At 41.6% G+C, this 24915-nt stretch overlaps 1 protein-coding gene across 3 annotated transcripts in view; it reads left to right on the top strand.

Moving 5' to 3' along the window:
• The window catches only part of COL4A2 (collagen type IV alpha 2 chain), a 144676-nt gene that overhangs the window by 103140 nt on the left and 16621 nt on the right, over positions 1 to 24915 (top strand). For all 3 annotated transcript variants that reach the window (XM_027743488.2, XM_027743487.2, XM_027743490.2), the window contains 18 exons: positions 448 to 492; positions 2813 to 2866; positions 3120 to 3186; positions 4440 to 4541; positions 4943 to 5098; positions 6917 to 7009; positions 7315 to 7481; positions 9314 to 9386; positions 9474 to 9580; positions 10739 to 10940; positions 11714 to 11773; positions 12508 to 12570; positions 16083 to 16190; positions 17587 to 17808; positions 21928 to 22089; positions 22644 to 22814; positions 23936 to 24079; positions 24757 to 24882. In XM_027743488.2, the coding sequence (XP_027599289.1) occupies positions 448 to 492; positions 2813 to 2866; positions 3120 to 3186; positions 4440 to 4541; positions 4943 to 5098; positions 6917 to 7009; positions 7315 to 7481; positions 9314 to 9386; positions 9474 to 9580; positions 10739 to 10940; positions 11714 to 11773; positions 12508 to 12570; positions 16083 to 16190; positions 17587 to 17808; positions 21928 to 22089; positions 22644 to 22814; positions 23936 to 24079; positions 24757 to 24882 (2122 nt within the window). The remainder of the gene's footprint in view (positions 1 to 447; positions 493 to 2812; positions 2867 to 3119; positions 3187 to 4439; positions 4542 to 4942; positions 5099 to 6916; positions 7010 to 7314; positions 7482 to 9313; positions 9387 to 9473; positions 9581 to 10738; positions 10941 to 11713; positions 11774 to 12507; positions 12571 to 16082; positions 16191 to 17586; positions 17809 to 21927; positions 22090 to 22643; positions 22815 to 23935; positions 24080 to 24756; positions 24883 to 24915) is intronic.

Here is a 24915-nt window from a genome sequence, read left to right as displayed (position 1 = left end):
CACTGCTTCCATCTGAGCTGTCTTCAGCCATGGTTAGCAAGCGTGAGTTTGACTCCACTTACTTGTGACCCCGTGAAACAAAACCTAATTTAAATCCTACCTTGTAGCATCTATAAATGCTTGTTTTGGGGTAGTGTTTCTGAAGTTCTTAAACAGAGTGAGAACAGTATTTAGCATACATTTTACAAAAATTGGTCATCTTTGAAATCTTCATGGTCAATTTACAATGTATTGATTAAGAGAGAAGAAATCAAATACCAGATTAGATTTCAGACCTGTTCTGTTTGCACTGTACAAAAATCCCATTGAAAACATACCTGAACTGTGACTGTTAGTGTTAGAGTTTCAAGGTGTCAGATGTATTTTATCTAAGAAATAATAATGGTTCTTAGCCTTGAGGATGTTAGGATGTCACTTTATATTGCTTTTTTTTTTTTGCCTTCATAGGGACTGCCTGGCATCAATGGTTTTCCAGGACTCAGTGGAGAAAGAGTAAGTATTTCATATAAGACTGTTGTTTCCAACACATATGTAGACAATCTGTCTGAAAAGTAAACTGTAGAGGACAAATTCTGCCTGTAATTACACTATCTGTTGTCTAACAAATATTGTCTGGATTCATCCATCATTGTAATTTTGGGTCAGTTATTTTTCTCATCAGTGAGAAGAAAAAAGCACACCCTATAATTAAAGTCTGGTTTTGCTTAACCCATGAGAATCTTTTAGGAGCACTAAGGAAACGTGTCATTTTCTTTGTTCCCATTACTGTGACTGTGATTTCTGTAACTTTCTTCCTACAAGCAGAAACTTACTTTTTGAATGGCTTTCTGCAGATGTGGTTGAGATAGTTATCTTGAATATCACAAAAGAAGAAGAGATGGAAACTGATAAATATACCAGTTAAATCTCTGTCCCCATGGAAACGCACCCAAATATTTGAAATAGCATTCTGTGAGACAGAGAGGAGCTCATACTTTCTGTTTGGTCTCAGAAAAAGGCTTCTTTAGTCAGCATTAGGAATTACTTCCTTGAGGTAAATAGCTGTGGGATGCATGACTTTTCCATGTTTTGACATCTTTAGTTGTTTAAGGATTTGTCCTGCCATCAAGGCTTAACAATAATAACATGAAACACATGGGACATGAAAGTACATGAAATCTGAAAAATAACATTTGCATAGCTGTGCAGTCCCATGGCAAAACCTGGAGGTGTGGAAGTAAATTTGCTATTAGTAATACATACATGGAGAGACTGATGCAAAACCCCTTAAAGCCCACTGGTTGACCTTAACATAGGTTCATGCTCCAGTCAGATGTGGTCAGTGGCTGCCCCTTATTGAGGATGAATCTTGGCAACCATTTTAGAAAAAAGTACATTGGTTTAGATGGAGTATCACTGTATAATGTGTATGTGAGAGAGGACACCCTACTCTAGGTGCTATTCACAGCAACCTCCTTGTTGCTGATTTTTGAGTGATTTGATTTTTAAGAAAGAAAGAAGGATGTTTCAGTCCTGCCAGCACACAGATGAAGTCGCAGTTAATTAGGAAGCTGCTGGCTTCACTTTTAGACCACCAGCTCCACCTAGTGTAAAGAGATTTTACACCTGATACTCAAGAGGCTACTTTTGGAATGGTATGATGTACAGTTGCCATTGGAAAGCTCTCTGAAATGTGTGGGCCAGTTCGTGGCTTCTTGCTGAGAGCTGTGGTACTTGTAGTGCTTTGAAACCACTTTGAAAGTGATTTACAGAGCTCATTATTAACATTCAAGTTCTGTGTAAGAGCTGTACGCACTGTGAAACTTGGGAGATGCTGAATTTTAAAAAAGCTGACTGATAATCTAATTATAAATGTGAATTATACAAAACTACTGGCTTCAGCAAAACCGTGTTAATTGATATCAGTTGTTGATCTGGCCACTCTTTTCTATTGACATCAGTCTCTTTCCAGAGTACTTATGAACATTTTCTGTAGAGAGCAAAAGTTGTCAAAGAGCCGAATAAAGCACACAGAAGAGATCATCTCATCTATATCAGCATCTCTGAAATCCACACTCTTCCCTATTCACCCCCATCAGCTGAAATACATTCTCATGTGATGAGATATACCATATTTTACCATACGTGTTTTAATCAATGTGATTTGGAATTCAAACCTTTTAAAAGAATGAAGTGGGCAGGACTTAAATATTATAACATTTACTAGGGTGGAGATGGAAAATTTTCTCTAGGATATGGCATGCCCATAGTGGGAGAGTTCGGTGAAGGTATCTTCAGGCTTGGTCCTGGGTTCTCATTCCGTCAGGGAACCCTTCTTTAGCCAAACAACCCCCAGTCACACTGAAAAGTGCAAAAAGGACTTGTGTACTTCAGTGCTATTTCATTGCTCACTGTTTACATTCCAGTGAAAATATGTCCACTTGTAATGATTCCGACTTGTTTAGCCTTCTTGCAGCAGGCTGGTGTGTTCTGGCTACCTGGCACATGTGTGTCCAGGTCAGCCAGACACTGACTGTTCCCTTTCTCCTCCATCCTGCAGCGTCCATGGAACAGTGCTACCAGGGGCAGCAGACCCTGCGGCACAGCAGGTACCTCTGGCCTTTGGCAAGAGTTAGGGTTGGTCCAAGAGGTGGAACATCAAAACTCAAGGAGTCTTAATAGTGTTACCCAAATTACTATACCCAGGGAGACAACCTGCTGAGCTCTGCTGCCCAATTTTCACACTGACATCAGAGGAAGCCAACTGCTACAGTCAAAAGTTTTAGTATCTCTCTGATAAGGGAAAAGTCAACCTTTTGTATGTGTATTACAGGGTTTTCCAGGATTTGATGGTCCACCTGGTGGCTTTGGTCCTAGGGGAAGCAAGGTACCACTTTATTTTTATTTGCCCAAAGCAATAAACCAGATGTCATTTTGCTTTCTTTTCTATTCTATAATGTAGCAGCAATTTTCTTTGTTGTCACAGTAGGACGGTTATTTGAAATCTCTAAGTTTTCTTAAATGTCACGTTACTGCCTTTGAAAGCTTGTTTCTTTATGTTTCATGTACATACCTTTCCATTTTAAAAGAAATTCTCTAGAATATGTGCTTAGGTGTGATACTTCAACTTCTGTTAATAGGGGGAGCCTGGCGAGATGGGTCCTCCAGGACCAGATTCCTATTTTCCTTCCCGCATCCCAAGGAAAGGTTTGTCTTCTTTGCTTAGATTGTTTATCTTAGCTTTGTTTTACTACTTTCTGCATAGATCAAAAGCATGACATTCTGACAATTCAACTCATAAAACACCCTGTGTTTTGCTGAAGTGTTCCAGAAGCGATAATTGTCTTCTGAGAGGGTGCCCTAATCACCTTTTTGCAGGCAGGTGACTTCTTTGTCTATTCTGCTGAAACTGGATTGCTATACAGAAGGCATCCATGCATGCCTGTATCCACAGAGAAGAAAAAAGTAAAAAAGCATGTGACTTTGTTGTCCAGTGAAAGGAAGAATGGGAGAGTCTGTCTTCTGCATCCTGTTTCAGAGACTCTGGAAAAAGTGCAGTAATGACAGCACAGCAGAGACCATTCTTATCATCTAGTATTTAGAAAGAAAGAAAAAAACCCACACATTAAAAAAACCTTGAGGAATAGAAGAAGATTTTTTTACTTTTTTAAATTGACAAATTTCCTTTGTGATCTTTTCACTAAACTTGTTGCACCCAACATCAGCTGTTCTGCAGAGCTGGGGTTGCCAGATAGAAACACGTAGAAGGTGATAGCAGTTTGCCAAGGCCAAAACTATGCAAAGGAAGGTGCCAGCAAACAGCAAGAGTGATCACATGCCATTGACCCTGCCTTTGTCCTCATGCCATTGAGTTTACTAGTCTTGCTGAAAGCCAGAGAGACTAGCAATGAATGTTTCCCTGCCTCCCAGAGAAAGGGGGCAAGAGGCCCAAAACGGTGGTCAAATCACCCTGAATACCCTTCAGGCTTTTAGGAGCAGGAGAGACTGTGTAGAGAGAGGAAGAAGCAGGGAGGGGGCTGGACACACCATATGTCCTCTAGTATCACTGACCTTTAACAAGAGCATGATACTTTCTACAAGCAATAGCTGGGCCCAGGCAGATGCTTTTGGTACTGGGAAGCAAAGGAAAGCTCACATATTGCACATCTGTTACAATGGCAACTTCCTGTAGGAAAAGGAAGGGCTCTCCTCAGAGAGGTGGTCTTCTGTGCTTCCCTGGACCAATGTAGCTCTAGCTGCATATTAGTAAATGCTGAGAGATTCTGTCCTTCTTGGTCTTGGTAGCTCCACACCGTTCCTGTCATTCCATTTCTAAAGCTACTTTTTAGAAACTATTGTAAACTCTAATACTCTGAAGCCCTTGAAGTTCCTAATATTTGGGTTTTAATGAACAGCAGCATCACACTAACATGTTTTGTGGAACCGGGGATGTCTTTCAGGTGCAAGAGGTGATCCAGGCTTCCCAGGTGTTTCTGGAACACCAGGAGACCGAGGAGAGGAGGGAGATCGTGGGTTGCCTGGTCTCCCTGGATTCTCTGATGGTAATATCCCAGCAACAGATGTTCCAAAACCTTAACATTATAATGAGTTTTAACTGATACAGAGTCAGGATATGGGAAATATATATGCAGACCATGGAATATGCAGTGCAGAGTGGTAGATAATAACTGTGGGGGCAAAAAATGAAAGAGTCATTCCTTCAGCCCAATGGTGCTCTAGTAAAACAACTGAAATAGAGATGATGACAGAGCCTTGCTTCAGTAACTACTATTGAATTGCTCAAGTGAAAAGTGCAGTTACCTTTTTTGTTCCATGCTAAATAGCTGTATTTTTTCTTGCACATTAGATGCAGTTGTATGAATTTTCTCTTCTATTACATTACAACTCTTTGAGCAGCATTGTTAAGAAATTTTTCTGAACTTCTTACCTGGTTCTTTTTCAGCGGATGGGGATAAGCCAGGCTTACCTGGAGAAATGGGACCAAAAGGTGAAAAAGGTGAAAGAGGATCTCCTGCTTATTATGCGGGCCCACCTGGGCTTCCGGGTAAGGATGGCTCACCAGGACTCCGTGGTCCACCCGGTCCCGCTGGAGCCCCTGGTAAGTGCATGAAGAGAGATACTGAGAACTCACAGGACCATCTTTGCTTATTTTAAAGATAGCTGTTGTCAAGGCAAAGTGAGATCGTAGATTGACAGAATGAAGCTAAATGAGCAGTGGGGAGGTGTGGTGGGTTGACCTTGGCTGGATGCCAGGTGCCCACCCAACCGCTCCATCACTCCCCTTCTCGGCCGGACAGGGGACAGAGTAAGGTGGAAAAACAACTCGTGGGTTGGCATAAGGCAGTTTATTACAGCAAAAGCAAGGCAGAAGTTTGTCCGTGCAAAAACAAAGAATAGCAGGGTTTATTCTCTACTTGCCATGAGCAGCAATGATTGTCCACCTCTGAGAAGCAGGGCTTTGGTACGTGTGACAGTTCCTCAGCAGGCAGCCATTGGAGACAATTAATGTCCCCCGTCCTGCTCTGCACCTTAGTTTTTATATCTGAGCTGACGTCATATGTATGGAATATCCCGTTGGCCAGTTTGGGTCAGCTGGCCTACTTGTGTCTACACCCAGGATCTTGCCCTCAGTTGAGGAAGGAATGTTACAGAGCTGATGCTGTGCTCTGCAGTAGCCAAAACACCGGTGTGTTATCAACACCCTTCTATCTACCGCTGCAAAGCACAGCACTGTGAGGGCTACTGTGGGGAAATGAACTCCAGCTCAGCCAGACCCAATAGAGGAGGACACACAGTAAAGTCTGGTATGCTCATCAATGAAGAAAAGGTTTGCATGGGTTTTAGACATTCCTGACAACATTTGAAAGAAGGTCTGTTTTGGGCTGCGGGAGGGATATGAATATCAGGGAGGGTCTGAAAGAGTTGGATTTCTTCCTTATCCTGGAGTAGAGAAAACTAGGGGGAATCTTACTGCTCTCTTCCCCTACCTCTTGGGAGGTCATTGGGAAAATGCTTCACTGAGGAGCCAGCAACAGGGCAAGAAGCAATGGTCACAAGCTGCAACAAAGGAAGTTCTGGATAGAAACTATCCTAGTTTCCTAGGATAGATACTAGGAAAACCTTTTTCACCATAATGGTGCTCAGACACTGGAACAGGTTGCTCAGGGAAGCCTGGACGTTAGGAGGAATTTCTTCACAAGAAAGGGCTAATAAACATTGGAATGGGCTGCCCAGGGTGGTGGAGTCACCATCCCTGGAGGTGTTTAAGAAAGGACCACACGTGGCACTTAGTGCCACAGTCTAGTTGACATGGTGGTGTCTGGTCAAAGGTTGAGCTCAGTGATATCAGAGGTCTTTTCCAATCTAATTGGTTCTGTGATTCCGTACACTTCGTCTTTGGATATGTTCAATACTCAGCTGGACAAGGTCCTGAACAACTTGCTGTAACCTGAAGGTTGACCCTGCTTTGAGCAGAGGGTTGGACCAGGTGACCTCCAGAGGCCACCTCTGACTGAGATTGCGCTGTGCTTCTGTGAAAAGCACTGCACTACAGTGCAAGAGCAGGACTGGAGAAAAGGATATACAGGAGACGATCCAGAGATGGCTGTTTGTGCTAATGCAAAGTAGGTTGGGCTGAGTGAGAGAAGCAAAGGAATTCAGGGTGAGAGAGAGTAAAGAATGGTATGGATCATCTACCACAGCAGATGGAAGTTAGGGAGAATGGGTGTGAGAAGCTGTGAGAAGATTAAGAGAGGAAGAGAGAGTGGGGTACATCACAACAGGCTGGGTTAGACAGTAAGTGACATTAGGGGAAAAAGAAAGGGGCAGGTGCAGTGCAGCTCAAAGAAACAGGAAGGAAAGAGAACAGTAAATCTACAATAGATTAATTCATATTTTTATTTGATTAAATTTCTAGGTCCTCTCTATGGATTAAAAGGACAGGAGGGAATGCCAGGCAGATTTGGTACACAAGGTTTCCCTGGGCCAAGGGGACGAAAAGGACCTAAAGGTAGGTTATAACAAATTACACAATAGATGATCTGCTGTTATGCATTATGTAAAGCTCACACTGTATTCAGTCTGAGTTTATTGAACTTTGACATGCATGGGGACTGATGAATTTGATTTGGGGCTAACACAACAAAGAAACAATGTGTTGGCTTCTTGTAAGGAATAAGGAAAAAAAAAAGTACTTTTCTCAAGTATTTGAGAAACTACTCAAGTATTCTCAAGTCTATATATAAAATGGTTACAGCTGCACATCTATTTGTTGTGACAGAGCATTCTTTCTTCTCTCTCCAATCCTTTCCTTAGGCGAAGAAGGGGATTGCACTGCATGCCTTTTGGGTGAGGAACTCAGAAGGGGCTCTACTGGCCCCCCTGGCCCTCCTGGCTTTCCAGGAACCCCTGGCCAGCCGGGGAGGAAAGGAGAACCTGGTGATCAAGGACCACATGGTCTTCCTGGCTACCCTGGAGCAAAAGTGAGATAGTTGTTTATTTATTGCTTAGTTTTATATGCCCACTAGAAGAAAAGAAGGGGAAAAAAAGAGCCCAAACTATTCTCCATGTTAAAACAATGAAAAGTACAATTTATTTCTTTCTTTGCCCCTTCAATAGTTCTCAGGTTGCTATCTACAAAATACCAAAAGCCAAAAACTGCTGGTACGGAAGTGAAAATAGGATGCTTTGGGAAGTGAAAATAGAATGCTTTGGGAAAAGCAAAACATTTCCACATAATCCAAAGTCCACTTTCTGTTTGAACAAAGAAGAACCCTTTCAAGCATCTGTAGTACTGAGTGTGAAAAATTAGAAGCAGCCATAAAACATTTTGATAACACCTGTGTGCTAAATTGCATTATACTGAATATCGAAACCTTGAAAACAAAAAAATAGCTATGTAAAGATCATACTATTAATGTAGTGTTACTGCTGAAGGTTTCTGCAGGTATGTAGTCAGTGAAATGATTCAGTGTTATTTTAAGTTCCTGAGATTTCTTTCGGCCTGAAAAAGATCAATGTCCAGAAGAAACATCTTTACCATGGAGTACAGATGTGGCTTCACTGACCATTAAAATTCAGTTTTCAAAGATGGCCCAGGTAAAGCAGGATGCTTATACTCAATTCTGATCTCCCTCTTTAGACTAACAGAAGTGCAAATCTGTATCGTTGAGATGATCTGCAGCTGAGATGCAGGTTCCACACATGCTTTTCACCCAGAATGTCACTAAAAGGCAGAGATGCAAAAGACACACTTTTAAATAATGTATGGCACAGGAATATTTTAAACAAAAAATAAATTTATCAGGTACATCTCTTTCATTCAGTGTCTGCCCTGGAATTCAGTAAGAGGTGGCTAAGGACAACCTAATGTGCACAGCTTATATTTTAATGAGCATGAGTGTAATTATGCAGAACTAAAACTAACTGGCATAGAATAGTCAATGGTAAATGAGTCTGTAACCTCTGGATCTTGACACCTACCATGGGTTTGGTCCTGTGGTTGCAAGGCACTTGGCCTGCAGCTGGCAATATGACTTTCAGATGGGCTGTTCAGGAGGAGGTTTCTGGATTATGCCAAGGAGTCAGGAATGCCAGAGACTGGTCTTTAGCTTCACCACAGTTTGCCTTTGCAAGAGAGAAAGTCTCCATTGCAGATTTTCAATGCATGGCTAGGCAAGGTCCTGAGCAACCTGCTCTATCTCCAAGTCCTAGGTTGGACCAGGGACCTCCAGCCCTTCCAAAACCTTCCCACAGGTCTGTGATTTGGGGCAGGTCATTTAATCCTTCTGTGCCCAAGTTCCTGTCTCTGGTAAATAAAGATGGTGCTACTTTTCAGCTCCAAAACAGTGTTTGAACCACAGTCCACTGCCAGCTGCTAGGCTGTCCTCATTGGTAGCGGTGCACAGGAGGAGTTGTATGTCAGTGTAACTCTTGAGTGTTGTTTCCAAAGTGTCAAAGAGTTGCTTACAGCATTTGCTTTGGTGGCTAACGCTGAGTAATTTACCACGTTTTCTCCAGTGCAATTCTGCAGATGCAGTCACCTGCAGGACTCTAGCTCATGGAAACACACAGGTGTCCCAATCCATCCTCATGCAGAAGCTCCCCTACCATGCCATAGAGACCCTGGTCCTAGTTAGAATATATTAATAAAGATTCTGTACAAGAATGGGATTACTGAAGAGGACATCATTCACAGAAAGTAATGGGAAAGAAGTAAAATTTTTTTAAGCAGGACACTGGAAATGCAAATCTTGATAATTATTTCTTAGGCAGTTCTGGTTTGTTTCATTTTTTTTAATGCATGTAACACCAGGGATTTTCGGGTCCAGCTGGATTTCCTGGACGGAAAGGAGAAAAGGGAGATTCTTTACATATAACTACTAAAGGTAGAGTAAAAATTTATATCATATGTATTTTCCTATTATTTATACCTTTAATTAGAGATTGGTCTAACAATGCAAGGCCTTCTTTAGGCACCAAAGGAATCCGAGGAGATCCCGGGCTGCCTGGTATCGGAGGTGGAGATGGTTTCCCAGGCAGAGATGGATTAGATGGTTTACCAGGACAGCCTGGCCTTCCGGTAAGCAGTAAATACAGCTAAATCATTTCCACCACACCCAGTTACTAATGCATTTAATTCTGAGGGATTACGATCACCAGGCTATCCTTCTCTCACAGATAATGATACACAACTAGACTGGCTTTGCTAGTTATCAATATTTTAAAAATCAAGTTTTCTCTCAAGAGTTTTTAGAACAATCTTGCACTTTAATTTCCATTGCATATAAACAACTGTGTAGTACTGTATAACTCATTTAAGCCATCTTGTTATTACTGGTTAATTTGTGGTAATTAGTGATTTATTAGTGACTCCTTCTAGCATTGTCTAAGAGAGATTCTCTGTGACTGAACTTCAACAGCTTTGGTTCAACCCAGTTAAAGAAAAGCAAAATTTGCTGCAATTGTGTGGTCTTAAAATGTACATTGTGTCATCATATATATGCTTGATAGCAACTGTAGCCATCTAGAAATTAGATATTTAGTCTTTGTTCATTTTCTAAGCTCCTTCTGTAGGCAAATGTTAAATACCTCACAAGAGGAATTCATCTTGCCCAACATAAATGCTGTTTTTAACCATTGGGATGCTCTTACATCATGTTTTAAGAGGGGCAAGAGCTGTATTGTGCACTCTGGACCATAGTGCTTTTTACTACCAGTAAAGATGGTACTTTATATTACTTCTGAGGATGGAATGGTTTTCTCTAATGATGTTCATAAGATATTGATTCAATAGTGTAGAAATGTCACTAGAGGAAGAGACAAAGTCTGCCTTTTTGGGTGCATTTTTATGTCAGTTTTTCTCAGAAGTAAATGCCAGAAGAGAACATTTCTGGCAATGCTTGTGGTCTCCCTAAACCCACTTACAGCTTTTCAGAAAGGACCATGAGCCTTTCCACAGCACTGATTCATTTTGCCCAAGTTGTGTTCATGGGCCAGCGTTTTTAGGGAAATATTCCTTCAAAGAGTTCTTCTCTCATGCCTTTTCAGCTGTGAGGTCTACATTAAAGTCAGGTTGTTTCAAAAATACTTTATTTTCAATGTTGATTTAGAGAGCTGGGATGCAACACTTGAGAAATTACTGCCTAGAAGATACTGTTCATGAGATTAGTTCAACTGTTTGAGTTGTGTTTGTTTCTCAGCAAAGTCAGGAGTGACCGCCTCCATTCACTTCCCGCAGGGTGATAGTATCAGAGGTTTCCCTGGTGATCCTGGTTATCCAGGTGAATTAGGCCCAAAGGGCTTTCCAGGAGAAGCAGGCCTGCCAGGTGAAGGATTTCCTGGTCCAAAAGGGTTCCGGGGCCCTCCAGGTGACCAAGGACAAGATGGAAACCCAGGACCTCCAGGTCTGCCTGGTCTGCCAGGAGAGCCCGGCCAACTAGGTAAGAGACATCTCCCTGTCTTAGATCAGAGCCATAGGACATCCTCGCTGAATTCCATGCAGCATTTGTACAGCACACTGTTGAAAAAGTAGAGCTTGGTGGGGGTTATGTGGGGGGAAAGGGATTGCTCGTATTGTCCAGAAATCTTAAAGAAGGAGATACTTCAGAAGTCCCAGTAGTTTCATGTCAGGTATTGAAATAGGGTGAATGAATGTGTTAGTGCCAGCAAGCAACAACTTTCAGGTTTCAAGCAGTTAGAGGCAATGGAGCAATGTCCTGCCACTGGAATACTCACAGGTGGTTTTCTCTGATCTTTTCTGTCCAACATAATCTTTTAATTGATCAGAGAAAATCATGTATCCATTCTTCAGGGCTCTTCATAGTATCTCTGCAGCTTTCCGAGTCCCTTCCAAGCATAAGAGTGCCAGGGCTACATTCAGAAAAGCTCAGGCTCAGGATTTTATTGCTTGACTTCAAGAAGCCTGGAAGAATATGCAAGCTAAAGCAGGCACATGTCAACCCTACACAGTGTGTGGGACACACAGCCTCCTGACTCATATAGGGTTAGGTTTTAGGCCCAGATCTAACCAATATATGGATAGAGAGTTCCAGGATATTAAAGCAAATAATTTGTGTTGTATGTGTGCATATTAGATATGAGAATACATTATCTACTGTTGTAGTAGACATTTTGGTTAGAATTGAGAGCATTTTTCTCTTTTTGCAGTTTTTCTCTTTTCATAATAAGTGCCTTTGCCCATTTTTGCTCATAGACTGTGGACAGGTCACTGAAGACTTTCCTAGAGGAGATGCAACCGAACCAATATGGTCAGGTACTGTACATGCAGATGGCTTGAATATCTTTTAATATTTAGTCTTATGCTGCACTTAAGAGTTGATACTTTCTTTCTAATGACTGCTTTGGATGCTCTTGGTTGTAAACTATTTGAACTTCAGGTCACAAATAATCATGTATATAAAGTAAATTAATCAGTCACATTCTAAAATTATTGCACTTTTAGCTCTGCAATTCAGGAATTCTTTATTTCATTGTTCCTGAGTGTTTATTGTAACACAACAATGATTACTGTACAATCTATAACCACAGTACCAGAAATTAGGTGCCCAAGAAAATTTTAGCAACTTTTTTAAAGAAGAACTTTGAGTGAAGATTTTCAGTGCAATTTGACATCTAAGAAGAAAAAACTTTAACCTGATTGCTTCAGGGCTATACGTTGCCCACAGGGAAACAAAGTGTCTCTCTTATTCTGAAAAAGACAGTCATCCCTGAGGTTGGACTACCCATCCTGTGCTGGTCTAACTGGAGCAGCCACCATAGGCCCTGTAAAATAGGCAGAAGAGCAGCTCTTGGGGTGAAGCTCAGCCTGAGTGCTCTCCTGAAAATGCTACCCATGGCCAATTTTTTTTTTTTAATGAAGAATAAAGCTTCTTTTGCCTGTTAATTTCATTCACCTGTTTTAATGAAGTTGTCCCAGCTGCAGACACAAAGACAATGAGAGGCAGCATATGAGCACGTAAGGTGCAACTAATTCTTGGTTTTTTACAGGTGCAGGCTGCGTGAGGCCACCAAAGGGATCCCAAGGCAGGCCAGGACTGCCAGGAGCCACAGGTAATGTTTTGCCTTCCCCTTTGTTTCCCACGTGCACTACATTTGAGGGATATCTTGCCATATTGATGAAAGCTGAGCCTTAGCAGACAGCAAGTTTTAGTAATTACATTGAAGGACAGTGTTAACCTGACTCTGGCAGAGACATCTAAGCATGCAGCCCAGGTGACTGCACCATTCCTGAGCTAATTCTGCCTTGGCTAATGAGTGGCAGCCATGAAACAGAAGACAGAAAGGACATAAAGGACAGCCCATATCTGAGCTTTTCTCCACATGCAAGTAAGAGTATACAGAGAGAGTCTACAGGTTTATTGGTAGAGAGAATACTGAGGTCTCTCAGAGCTGATGGACACCTCACAAGGAAAATACTGAGAGGAAACACCTCTGAGAGGAAAATATCACTCTCAGAGAAGGGTGATAAAAGGTTGCAATGGAGGACTGTGACACATCATTCTTACTGTTCCTCCACGAGTGATATACAGAGCACCCTCAGCAAATGTGAGTTTAGGGTCTTTAACACAGCTCCATGTTGTGGGCCAGGCTGTCTGTCACAATGCTGTTGTGCTGTCTGTGGCCACACACGCCTTCCTTGCAGAGCTGGTCCCCCCTAGCCCAGAGGAGCCATCTGATGATCCTGGGCCTTCCCAATACTGACAGTTCCCCACCTCCTTCCAGGAGGAAGAGGAGGTGAGGGCAGAGTCTGAGGGATTGTTTGAGATAGAATTGAGAGACACATGGGCAAGGTGTGCTGAGTGGTCAAAATGACTGACTTGTGAGAGAGAACCTGTGACCAGCGCTGATAGTTCCTATAAGCTTACATACTCCCAGCCTAAGCAAAAAGCTGTTTTTCAGTAAATCCTTCTCATCGCCAGTTGTAAAGATACTGACAAAAACCATAACTGGGTCCTTCAGAGTTTGAGAAATGGGAAATTCACGATGCATCTGTTCCTGTGCCCCTGTGCTTTAGCCAAGGTTGGAGATCAGGAGTATAAATTTTAAGGTCAAGCTTTTTTTTTCTTTTTCAACACAAGTTTTATTATGGCATACGTGGATTGATGGGTTGATTTATCTCAAACTAATGGACCTTAAAATGGAACATTTTATCTCTGTTGAAAGATGACCTGTGTTTTCTCAGTCCTAATGCCTGAGTTTGTTAGTAGGATCAATGCTTCTGAAGATTGTTTTCTTTGCCATCCTTATAATTTTTTTCTGAGTATGATGATTTGTTAATTCTTTCAGTCTTATGAGCTTGAAGGTTTTTCTTTCAATGAGTACAGTCAGATTTAACTCCCAGCTGTAAGACTGCTGTAACACAAGTGATGCTGTTTCATGTGTTTCATATTTTGTATTCTTGGTTAGTTCTCTAATAGATCTTTCTGTATCTTTGTCAGCTTATATGTTTCAGTAATTTTAAGATTTGTTTTTCATCCTCTCCCTCCAAAAATTAGAAAAGGACTGTTGTTGAGCCCGGTGCAGAACTCTATTTTTAGCTGCATTTCAACCTGAGGCAGTTCTGGATCTGGAAACCTGTGAGGAACAGCACACATTTTCATGGCTTCCTTTTGTCATAGCTATGTCAATTGAGTTTTTCAAAGCATCATTCCTACGCACATTCTCTGGACTGACACAAAAGCACCAACACCTCCTTTACACCACTTTGATTGTCTGCTTAGAGTAGACATGGTTTGCCCACAAGATTTCCCACCTTCTGTTCAGCGAGGATGGAGCTCTGCTATAGACAATCAAGTCTCTCAGTGTCCTGGGTGCTTGTGGCACACAGTATATAGAGCAAGGAGATGTCTTTATAGTTTCAGACCCTCATGTCCTTGTGTTCTTTTGAAATTCCTGGCAGCACACTCAGCTCATCCTAAGTTACATCTTGGTTATTCAGGAGTCTCAAGACCTACATAATTGCTGTTGAATAAAATTTTTAAGCTGTTTTCTGTTTCAAACATACAGTTAAAGTGCTTGCAAACTAAACAATGGCCTAAAACAAAAACTTTTCCTCTCTGCTGTTGGGCACAATGTGTCAACATCAGCTAACATCACATAATGAGTTACTGAAATATGTGGTAAGCAGTAGTTATATTGTCCATTAGCCTTCTTTCTTTTACATGGCTTTTTAATTAGTGCAATACTGAACAGAATGAATGAAAGTCAGTTATTGCAGATGGGAGGCAAGACCAAGATGCTATTTGGGTAAGAGACACATTAGAATTTTTCATTGAAACTGGAAAGCCTAGGATTTTCCTTTTAATTTCTTTCTGAGAAGTTATTTCTTATATAAGGGAGAGAACAGTCCTGTACAGCACTGCAAATGCTATTCACACTGCATTGGCTGGTTATGTGCACCTTATTTCCGATGATTTAAAGAGTTTCCTTCTCTCCTTGTCAAACAATAGCTCAAACTACAAATAATCATGGTTAAATAATGGAAATTCAGAAAACTAAAGTGGAAAAAAGTATCAAAATTCAAGTGATAGTTTCCATGATTTGTCATAGTTGGGGATGGAAAGAAACTTGCTTTCAGCATAATAAATAAATTCATGGTGATGCTAAGCAACCACACTTGAAATGTTAAAGCATGTTGTTGACCTTCAGGCCTGAGCTGTGAACTTTTAAAGTTCAAAGTGCTGGGGAGGGGAGGGGCAAAAGCATTCCACAAGAATTATTTACAAAGAACTTTACCAAAAAGTCTTGATCTTGGAATACAATGAATCAATGAGACTCACGTAATAAACTGTCGCATGGAAAAAAATATAATTTTCGAAACATAACAAAGGAATCCTACAAAATGCTTGCAGGTTTTGGGATGCTAAGAAACGGTAATATTTGCCCTTACTGAAATGTCAAATACTATATCACAAGGAAGCGAGGTCTCATTTTGCCTGTTAGGAGACAACTCGGTATAAACACTTTTTCAGGGCATAGCCCTTCTTTACTACGGAATCTCTAGACCTGAAGTGTTACAAATATAGTAAGTAGGCTAGTTAATTTGTATTCGGTTTCTGGGATGATTAGATCTAACCTTTAGCCTTAGGTTTCTGTTTGTGGTTATCTAAACCAGTCTGCTCTTGTTCTGTGATCAGTTTAGCAGGGAAGGGAAAAATTTGTTCCTCCTACAGTATCTCATCTGTGCCCGCTTCTGTGAACATTATTCTTTGACATTGTCTTTTGACCTTGAGCTAAAAGTCTTAATTTACAAAATATTAAAAGGTTCCAAAAAGTCTGTGAGACTAATTATTTTCACCCTAGTAGTTTCCATATCATTAGTCTTTAAGTCAGGTTAATCCATGTTTGTAAAAACACTTAGCCTAGATTTTGGTCCATGTTTGAGCATCTTGAATACTTCTAAGGAGCTACAGTATAGTCCTATTAAATCTTTTAAAAAGCTTCATCTTTACCTCCAGAAACACATTATGATGATATTTACTACTACATTTTCTTACATTATATGCACATTTCTCTTTTGTTTGTTCAAATCACACTTTCTTACTTTCTTTTATATAATTTAGGTGCAAAAGGTGCAAGAGGATTCCCAGGTGATCCAGGTCCAATGGGCTTTCCAGGGCTAAATGGTACACGAGGTGATCCAGGTCGGGAAGGATTCCCAGGTCCTCCAGGTATCTTGAAATAATTAGTCATTCTTTTTATATTTTTGACCTCTTTGCTACAGTACTGAAACACAAAAACTTGTTTCCAGATACGTTTTTATTTCTCTTCTACCTTCAATCACTAAGCTATTAGACATAGCTGCTACTTTTCAAATCCAAAATGATTTCCTGCAACATCTATAATGACAGAAAGTGACATAGATGTCAACCTGCCTTATAGTGCAAAATTATAAATGTGACAGTAAAAATTTATGAAATTCACGTCAAAAAAAATCAATAACAAGATATTTCAGATTCCAAATAGATTTTACTCATAATGATGATGCAGAAAGGAAGAAAATAATAACATTAGTACTTCTATTTAACTCTTTCTAACATTAGTATAAATGATACTGCACATATCAAAGGTGGAGTACTAGCTACTCACCTTGTGCATAGGCAGCTCTGTTCCCAAAGTGTTTTGCAAGTGTCCAGTGCCTGTCAAATTTTATGCTAGTGTGTAATAGGTACAGATTTTTTAAGTCCCAAGGCTTGTTTATCTCTTCAGAGGTTCCAGGATGTCCAAGATACATCAACTCAAGACACATCAAGACACATATATCTGTTCGTAGATAGTAAGTCAAATGAGCCTGTATGTGTGTGCCACTACACACACATATAAGCTACAGTGGGTATATATGTTCACGTACCATCAGTCAGTCCAGCAAGAATTACCTCCAGAAACTACCACTTCCCTGGTGGTTGACCAGGGTAATTTCATCACAGAAATGGACAGAGGGATTTTTTTTCTGTAGCACAATACAGAAGCCATTGATGCAACGTAATCTACAAGCTCTTAAGAAATTCTTTTCATCTTATCTGTTTTCAAAGTCCTAAATCCTCACAGATTCTGAAGTGCTGAAAATTTTCCCAAATCCAGTGCCAGGTGCTGCTTCACCCTCATGGGGCTTCGCAGCACATGGCCTGATAGGCTAGACTTATCTATAGCACCTGTAGCAGCAAAAGAGAAAGAAAAAGAAGAGTTGATGCATGCCCTGGTCAACAGGCAAGGACTGCATAATAAAACATGGTTCTGTGCAGCATAGGGAAGGACCATGAACCTGTATTTCCCCTGCTAAACTCCACAGAGTGCTCTAAATGCTAAATTACGGCTCCCATATCATATGGCTCTGGAGGGGACCAATTTTCTGCAGTCTTTTGGACACAGGGACCAATTTTCTGCAGTCTTTTGTACTGTCTTTCACCAGTGCTTGGACTCAATTTCCAGTCCAGGTCCAGTTTCCTAGTCCACAAGAAGCCTTTCACCTGTCACTTGTGGTAAAAAGAGGGCATTATAATGGTATATCTAGGATTTGAACTCCATTTGTAGTGAACCCTGTGATCCCTAGTCCCTGTTTTATTTCAGGTTTTACTGGACCCAGGGGAGACAGAGGTCCAAATGGTCTACCTGGACTTCAGGGACACCCAGGTCTTACAGGAAAATCCGGAGCTCCAGGAGCACCAGGACTGAAGGGCCTTCCTGGTGATGTTTTTGGAGCACCAGCAGGTTCCCGAGGGGATGTCGGGCTCCCTGGCTTCCCAGGATTGAAAGGTGCACCAGGAGATCAAGGAGTACCAGGAATTAGAGGTAATAGCTTCTTCAAATAAAGAAATGCTTGAGTAAGAGTGTGATACAAATGTCAAATTACAAGGATGTGAGAGTACTAAAAGACCATGTTAGGAAGTGCCAGAGGTTCCCAGCTGCCTGGAAGCTAGCAAACATTGTCCCAATTTTCAAGAAAGGAAAGAAGGAGGACTCTGGAAATTACAGGCCTATTAGTCTCACTTCAATGCCTGGTAAAGTTATGGAGAAGATTATTCTGGGAAGTATTGAAATACAGCTGAAAGACAATGAAGTCTTTGGTCACAGCCAGCATGGCTTCATGAAGGGCAAGTCCTGCTTATCCAACCTGATTTCCTTCTATGACAAGACAACCCACCTAGTTGATCAAGGGAAGCCAGCTGATGTAAAGTTTTTGGATTTCAGTAAAGCTTTCAATACTGTCTCTCACAGGATCTTTCTGGACAAACTGTCCAGCACACAACTGGATAAACACATCATGTGGTGGGTGAGCAATTGGCTCACAATTCAAGCACAGAGGGTAATAGTGAATGGGGTCACATCAGACTGGTGACCTGTCACTAGTGGGGTTCCACAGGGCTCCATCTTGGGCCCTGTGCTCTTCAACATCTTCATAAATGACTTGGAGGCAGGACTGGAAGGGGTGCTAAGGAGGTTTGCAGATGATACAAAACTGGGAGGAGCTGTTGACTCCCTCAAAGGCCGGGAGGTCCTGCAGAGAGACCTCGACAAATTAGAGGACTGGGCAATCACCAACCATATGAAGTTCAACAAGGGGAAGTGCTGGATTCTGCACCTGGGATGGGACAACCCTGGATGTTTGTACAGACTGGGAGATGAGATGCTGGACAGCAGTGCCACAGAAAGGGACCTGGGGGCAAGTTGAATATGAGTCAGCAGTGCCCTGGCAGCCAGGAGGGCCAACCATGTCCTGGGGGGCATCAGGCAAAGCATTGCCAGCTGTTCGAGGGAGGGGATTGTCCTGCTCTGCTCTGCACTGAGGCGGCCTCACCTTTAATGTTGTGTGCAGTTTTCGTCACTTTAATATAGGAAAGATGTTAAGCTGTTAGAGAGTAACAAAAGGAGGGCAACGAAAATGGTGAAGGGCCTTGAGGGGAAGCCGTATGAGGAGCAGCTGAGGTCAATTGGTCTGTTCAGCCTGGAGAAGAGGAGACTGAGGGGAGACCTCATCACAGTCTACAATTTCCTCATGAGGGGAACAGGAGAGGTAGACGCTGATCTCTTCTATGTGGTGACCAGTGACAGGACCCAAGGGAATGGCCTGAAGTTGGGTCAGGGCAGGTTTAGGTTGGATATTAGGAAAAGGTTCTTCACCAAGAAGGTGGTTGGGCACTGAACAGGCTCCCCAGGGAAGTGATCACAGCACCAAGCCTGACAGAGTTCAGGAAGTGTTTGGATGATACTCTCAGGCACATGGTGTGACTCTTGGGGATGATCCTGTGCAGGGCTGAGAATTGGACTCAATGATCCTGATGGATCCCTTCCAACTCAGCACATTTTATGATTCTGTGATGACCCCAGTATCAATTCCCAGTGTCTGATGATCTCCCATCCTTTCCACATCTCTGTCAACTGTTATCAATAAGCCTGGCTCCTCCAAACACCTTCTGGAGATACATTGCTTATGTTCAGCTCTCCTTCACACTGCTCTACATGAAATCAGCTACAGTAGGATACTACAGAACCAGATTTTGCTCATCTTTGTTGCATTCAGACATACTGCTAATTATTTTCCTCTGTAGTTAAGGGAATGGTGATGTAGTCATTATCCTGACTTTTCACTTACCTACTGCATAATACTGAAGTTGTTTCCCATGCCAAAAGATGCCTGGGTAATGCTGGGTAAAAGATGTCTGGCTTTGCCGATCAGCACATTGCACTAGTGCCAAAATTGTAAATTTTAATTAAGAGGACATAGTGTTAATAAGCCATTTTACCTTGTCAGTCTTTGGGCACTCAGGAACATAAAAAGATAACATTATATACTTATTCATAACTTCAGGGTGTTCATTTTAGTTTGTTATTTCACAGACCTTAAAACTCATGCTAAACTCCCTATACAAAAGAGAGAAAACATAATTTCTCTACAAAATCTGACTTTGTTACTCTCTGAACTCTGTGGAGGACTTTCAAAAAAGCTCATATGGGAATTTAGCATGCTCTGCTACACAGTTTCAGGAGCATTTGGACACATAGTTAAATTTAAGGTTGCTGATTACCCGCTTGCCCTGAGTGGAAGTGAGAAAGTAGTAATTGTGTGACTAACTCAAAGCAAAGGAGTTTGTCACAGAAACTGGTTTTGGATATTCTTCTCATGATTTTCTATACAAATAAATAAAGCATCCTCTTCCCTGAGTTATTTGAAGCAAGGAGAGCTGGTTTTACCTTCAGTAGAGCTCCAGAGTGAAGGAAAGGGATGAAAGCAACCCTGTGGCATTTCACAACTTTGAGAAAAAGCAGAAAACATCATTAACTCTCTGAAAAGGGGAAGAAATTCAAGGTAAAACACTGATTGAAAACAAAAAAAAATTAGTGTGACTTTGCAACCTCTTTGTAAGCTTTTCTGTAGAACAAAGCTTTCAGTAATAACAAAAAATAAGTACAGTGAAAACAAATAGTGTTACCAGTTTGTCTGTTCTTGACTTATTTTACAGTTCTGACAGAATGGGTTCACATGGCATGTGAATTTTTATATGAGTTATACATTTTTTTCATTTTATAGGAAATGGCTAGGGATTGCTTTATGTCATCTGTGCCACTTTCAGAATAGGAAACTGAAGTCTGTGCTCTGTTTTTGAGAAAACTCACTTTAAGTGATTGCAGTTATAAAGCTCACTTGCCATATAAAGTTATCATGGTTAGGCTTCGCAAACAAAGATTTGGGAAGGGCTCTACCCATGTTTGTTGCAAGCACGTTGGTGGCTAAAAAGGCCAATACGAGATAGACATGTCTGGTTGCAAAAGGCACAGCAGAAAGACTCCTTAGGTGGTATATTCAGCAGGACACGATTCTTTCTGCGTTGTCTTTTCTCCTCGAGAGTGATCCTGCGTGCTTTCTCAAAGGAAGCAGCAGCGTTATAGATGGTGTGTCTCCAGACCTCCCGATTTGAGGCCAGAGTAGACCAGTTATGTTGATCAATATGGCCGAGGCTGAGATGTTGTTTCAGGGAGTCCTTGTATCTTCTCTTCGGGGCTCCTCTCATGTGGGAGCCGGTGGCAAGTTCACCATAAAGCAGGATCTTAGGGAGGTGGTGGTCCTTCATCCTGGAGACGTGCCCTGCCCAGTGCAGCTGTGTTCTCAGCAACATGGCCTCAACACTTGTGACTGCTGCTTGTTCTAGAACAGATGTATTGGTCACATAGAATATAAAATCAAGCCAATGGACCTACATTGATGTAAAACCTAATAAAGAGAAGCAGATCCACTTGACCTGGATTTTAAATGCCATGTACTACTTGTATGTTGCTACTTCTCTAACCTGAATGAAAAGCAGGCATTAGCTTTTAAAACTTGAGACCTCGTTTGCTTTTATATGGTAGAGATATAGAGACAAATTTTCACCTAGTGCATTAAGTCATGTAGGATCAGGGCCTTTTTCATAAGGAATTTGTATGACTCTTATAACAATGCTTTGTAACAATGCTTGTTATTTCTGAGCAATAACACAAAACACACTGTCTGCCTTAAATGTTACTATTCCTGCCTGTAACATTTTAGAAAAGATACATAGCATTATTTCAGTGGTTCAGTCAGCTGCTTGATTCAATGCTTACTATGATATATGCGATAGAGAGATCAGGTATTACAGAATTATTTGGATTAAAAGTGAAAGAGACCTGCTCCATCTGTATCCACCTGGTGCTAAATTGTTACCATTCATTTGAAAGAGCCAGTCAGCCTTTCTGATTAAAATATTGAGATCAGTACTGGTAACGTCAAATATTTTAAAACTGATGAGCAGTCCTTTAATTTGCTTTTCGTGTTCTCACTGAATTTTCAAAGGAAAAACACACCCTGAAAGACTAGTGCGTGCTCAGAAGAGATATGTAAAGATAAGCTCTCTAGATATGTATGATCTCTAATGCATGATTATGGTCTTTTAGGAGCGGATGGTAACCCAGGTTTGCCAGGACCGAAAGGAGATCCAGGGCCGCAAGGTCTCCCGGGTTTGATGGGATTACCAGGAACACGAGGAACGCATGGATTCCCAGGTCCACCAGGAAATCGTGGGCCAGATGGTGGGCCTGGCTCTCAAGGACCTCTTGGTGAGGAAGTATTGCTGTCCTGTGTCATTCCTCTTGCCAGTTCTCTGTGTCAGGGCAACTGTACAGTTTTCACAGTGGAAAGTTAAGCTTGGGGCTGTGGGACACATCAGGCATTAATTCCCAGATAGGGAAATAACCATAATAATGCAGTCACTGTGATAGGAAACTGTGCTGATGTCACACATGGGAAATAGGGGTGATGATAGTCCTCACTGGCAGAGCTACTGCTTTTCCATCTATAGCCACCTACCAGAGCTTGCTGCTGGCAGACTGGGAATAGTCTTATGGAAGAGAGGCTTAATTATTAAAGAGGAGGAGAAGTTCCTGTTGGCAGTGGATGTGGAACCAAGCTGATAACAAGACTGGTTCACATTGATGAGCTGCTTTATCTTTACAATCATTTCTGCAGTTCTTTGAAGAAAAAAATTCCAATTTCCCACCTCAATATGGAGCTGGTAGGACAGCAGTTTTCTCCCTCTTGAGCTACCTTGTATGAAATCTTCATATACGTCCAAACACTTTTTAATTTCCCTGCTCTTGGGTTCACATGGCAGGTCCACCTGGTGCTAGGGGAGAAGACGGTGAGCAAGGTTTTCCTGGCCCCGTGGGCCTGAAAGGTCTGTCTGGTGACAAAGGTGAAGCAGGTCATGCAGGATTACCAGGCATACGTGGAGTGACTGGTCCCCCTGGCATAAGTGGAATGGATGGCTTTCCAGGAGATAAAGGTAAGCTCTGGACTGCTGCTTTGAAAAAAGTAGTTCCTTAGAGATGAACTGGACACATTGTCTGATGGGTCTACCTCTGTTTAGAACAAAATAATTAGGATCACATATTCCAAAATCACTGTCCATTTTCCCCTGCATTGTGCTTGGCACAACTGCTTGGCACAATGGTAGATTGTTATCTTCAATCTATTTAGAAAAGCAATGGCTGTTTTATTTCTCATTTCAAAAAATACAGTATTTACTCTTTTCTTTCTCTAAAAGTCTTTCCCTTTTCTGAGTCCCATTGGCGCTCAGTGAAATATAGATGTTTCCCCAAACCTTGGCTTTAAAGTTTTTTAAAGCTGGAAGCTGTGAACTGAGCAATGCCAGACACAAGACCTCGATGTTGACTTTTAGCAGGATACTAATGTTATGTTGAGAAGGTGAGATTCTCACCTGCCAGCCATGAAAACACTACGTATAATGCACTTTGCCTACACCACAGGAGGTTTCAAGTGGGTTCAACTCCATGTGAAGCCAAGTTAAGCACAAAGGGGGTGCATGCTTAAAAATGCATGTTGCATTTTCATCAGCTGGAAAGACAGAACTTTTTTCCTGGGACAGCTCTGGAGTACTGATCAGCTCTCATTTGAGGGAAATTAAGATCTATTTGTTAGCATTACCCATCTTGTTTAGAAAAGAGTAGTAGGGGAATTTTTGCTGAGAAAAGGTCAGGCAGTCCTAGACCCATGAATTGTATCTCTACATGTAGTAGAACAGGCTGACTAAAAACCTCGTGTGGAACTATGTATCTTTCTTTAGCTTATCTCTAGGAGAGGGGTTGAACTGATCTTTCAGAAGAATACACTAAGTTCTGGCCATCTCCACATTTCCTCTTGGCCAGTTGAGGCAGGTTAGTGTACTCCTGAGAGTATACTACCTCAGGAGCTCTGCTACCTCTCAGAGAGCTTGGGTGCCTGTTCCAGAGCTGCAGAATGCTGTAAGCATCAAGGTACCCAAAAAATAGGTACTGTTGCACTGAAGTTTTTGTGCCGTTTCAGTCATGTGTTGCTGGTTCACATTTACTTAGTTTGCAGAAATCTGAGTAAAGTAACAGTTCTTTTCCCCTTCTTTTTTAAAAGGTTCAAGAGGCTCACCTGGCATTGATGGTTTCAAAGGCATGACAGGCCTAAAAGGAAGGCCAGGCATCAAGGGAATCAAAGGAGAATTTGGCCCACTTGGGCCTCAGGGTGATAAAGGCTCACAGGGCGCACGTGGCTTCAAAGGTATTTGCTTATGGGTGATACCAGCATATTTGTTCTTCACATCTGCAGAACTATTTTACAAGGACATAAAGAAGATGCATTTTTCACATGGTAAATTTAGCTCAGACATTCCTCTATTTCACACATGGGCCTCTGGCCAAGAGGCCTCGATTTTCGGCTCAGGGAAAGGTTACTTCTTTGTGAATCTCTACATTAAGGTTAAAGACAGACATATCATTATTCATCTGAACTCAGATAGTGGCACCTCTGGGCATGTGCAGAAGTCAACAAAGCCTTTTCCTGGGAAGTGTAAAGTGTTTGGGGGAAAATACTTGAGTTTTGCTCCAGTTGCACTGTAAAGGCACTGAAATATTCAGAAAACAAGGCAATTAAATAGTTAAAAGTCACAAACATATCAGTTGATATCATCACCAGTGAAATGAACACTGTAACTCAGTCCTCTCTTCTTTGCATACAATTATCTTTATATAAATGTTTTGCCTCGAGGCCAAAATGTTCTTTCTAGGGACCCTAAGACTGGTATTTAAAAAAACCCAGTCATCTGCAGTTCAGAGGTTGCAGAACAGTGATCTCAGACACTCAGATAAGGTCTCAGCAAGAAGCAAGTGTGAAACCAGACTCTAACACAGTGCTGCTGACTAGCTTTTTGTAACATGGTTGGTTTTTTTACCCTTTAGGTGACCGTGGGGATCAAGGCCCCCCAGGAGAACCCCCAAAACTCATGCCCAGCATGATGATGGAAGTTAAAGGTGAAAAAGGAGATGTTGGAGAAAGGGGCACAAAGGGATTCTTTGGCTTAAAAGGTCAGTGGTCACAGCAAAACAAAGCAAGCATAT

This window comes from Pipra filicauda, unplaced genomic scaffold (assembly GCF_003945595.2).
Source record: "Pipra filicauda isolate LSUMZ 115617 unplaced genomic scaffold, ASM394559v2 scaffold115_size4368891_pilon, whole genome shotgun sequence".
Lineage (NCBI taxonomy): Eukaryota > Metazoa > Chordata > Aves > Passeriformes > Pipridae > Pipra > Pipra filicauda.
This window is presented reverse-complemented; position numbering and strand designations above follow the sequence as displayed.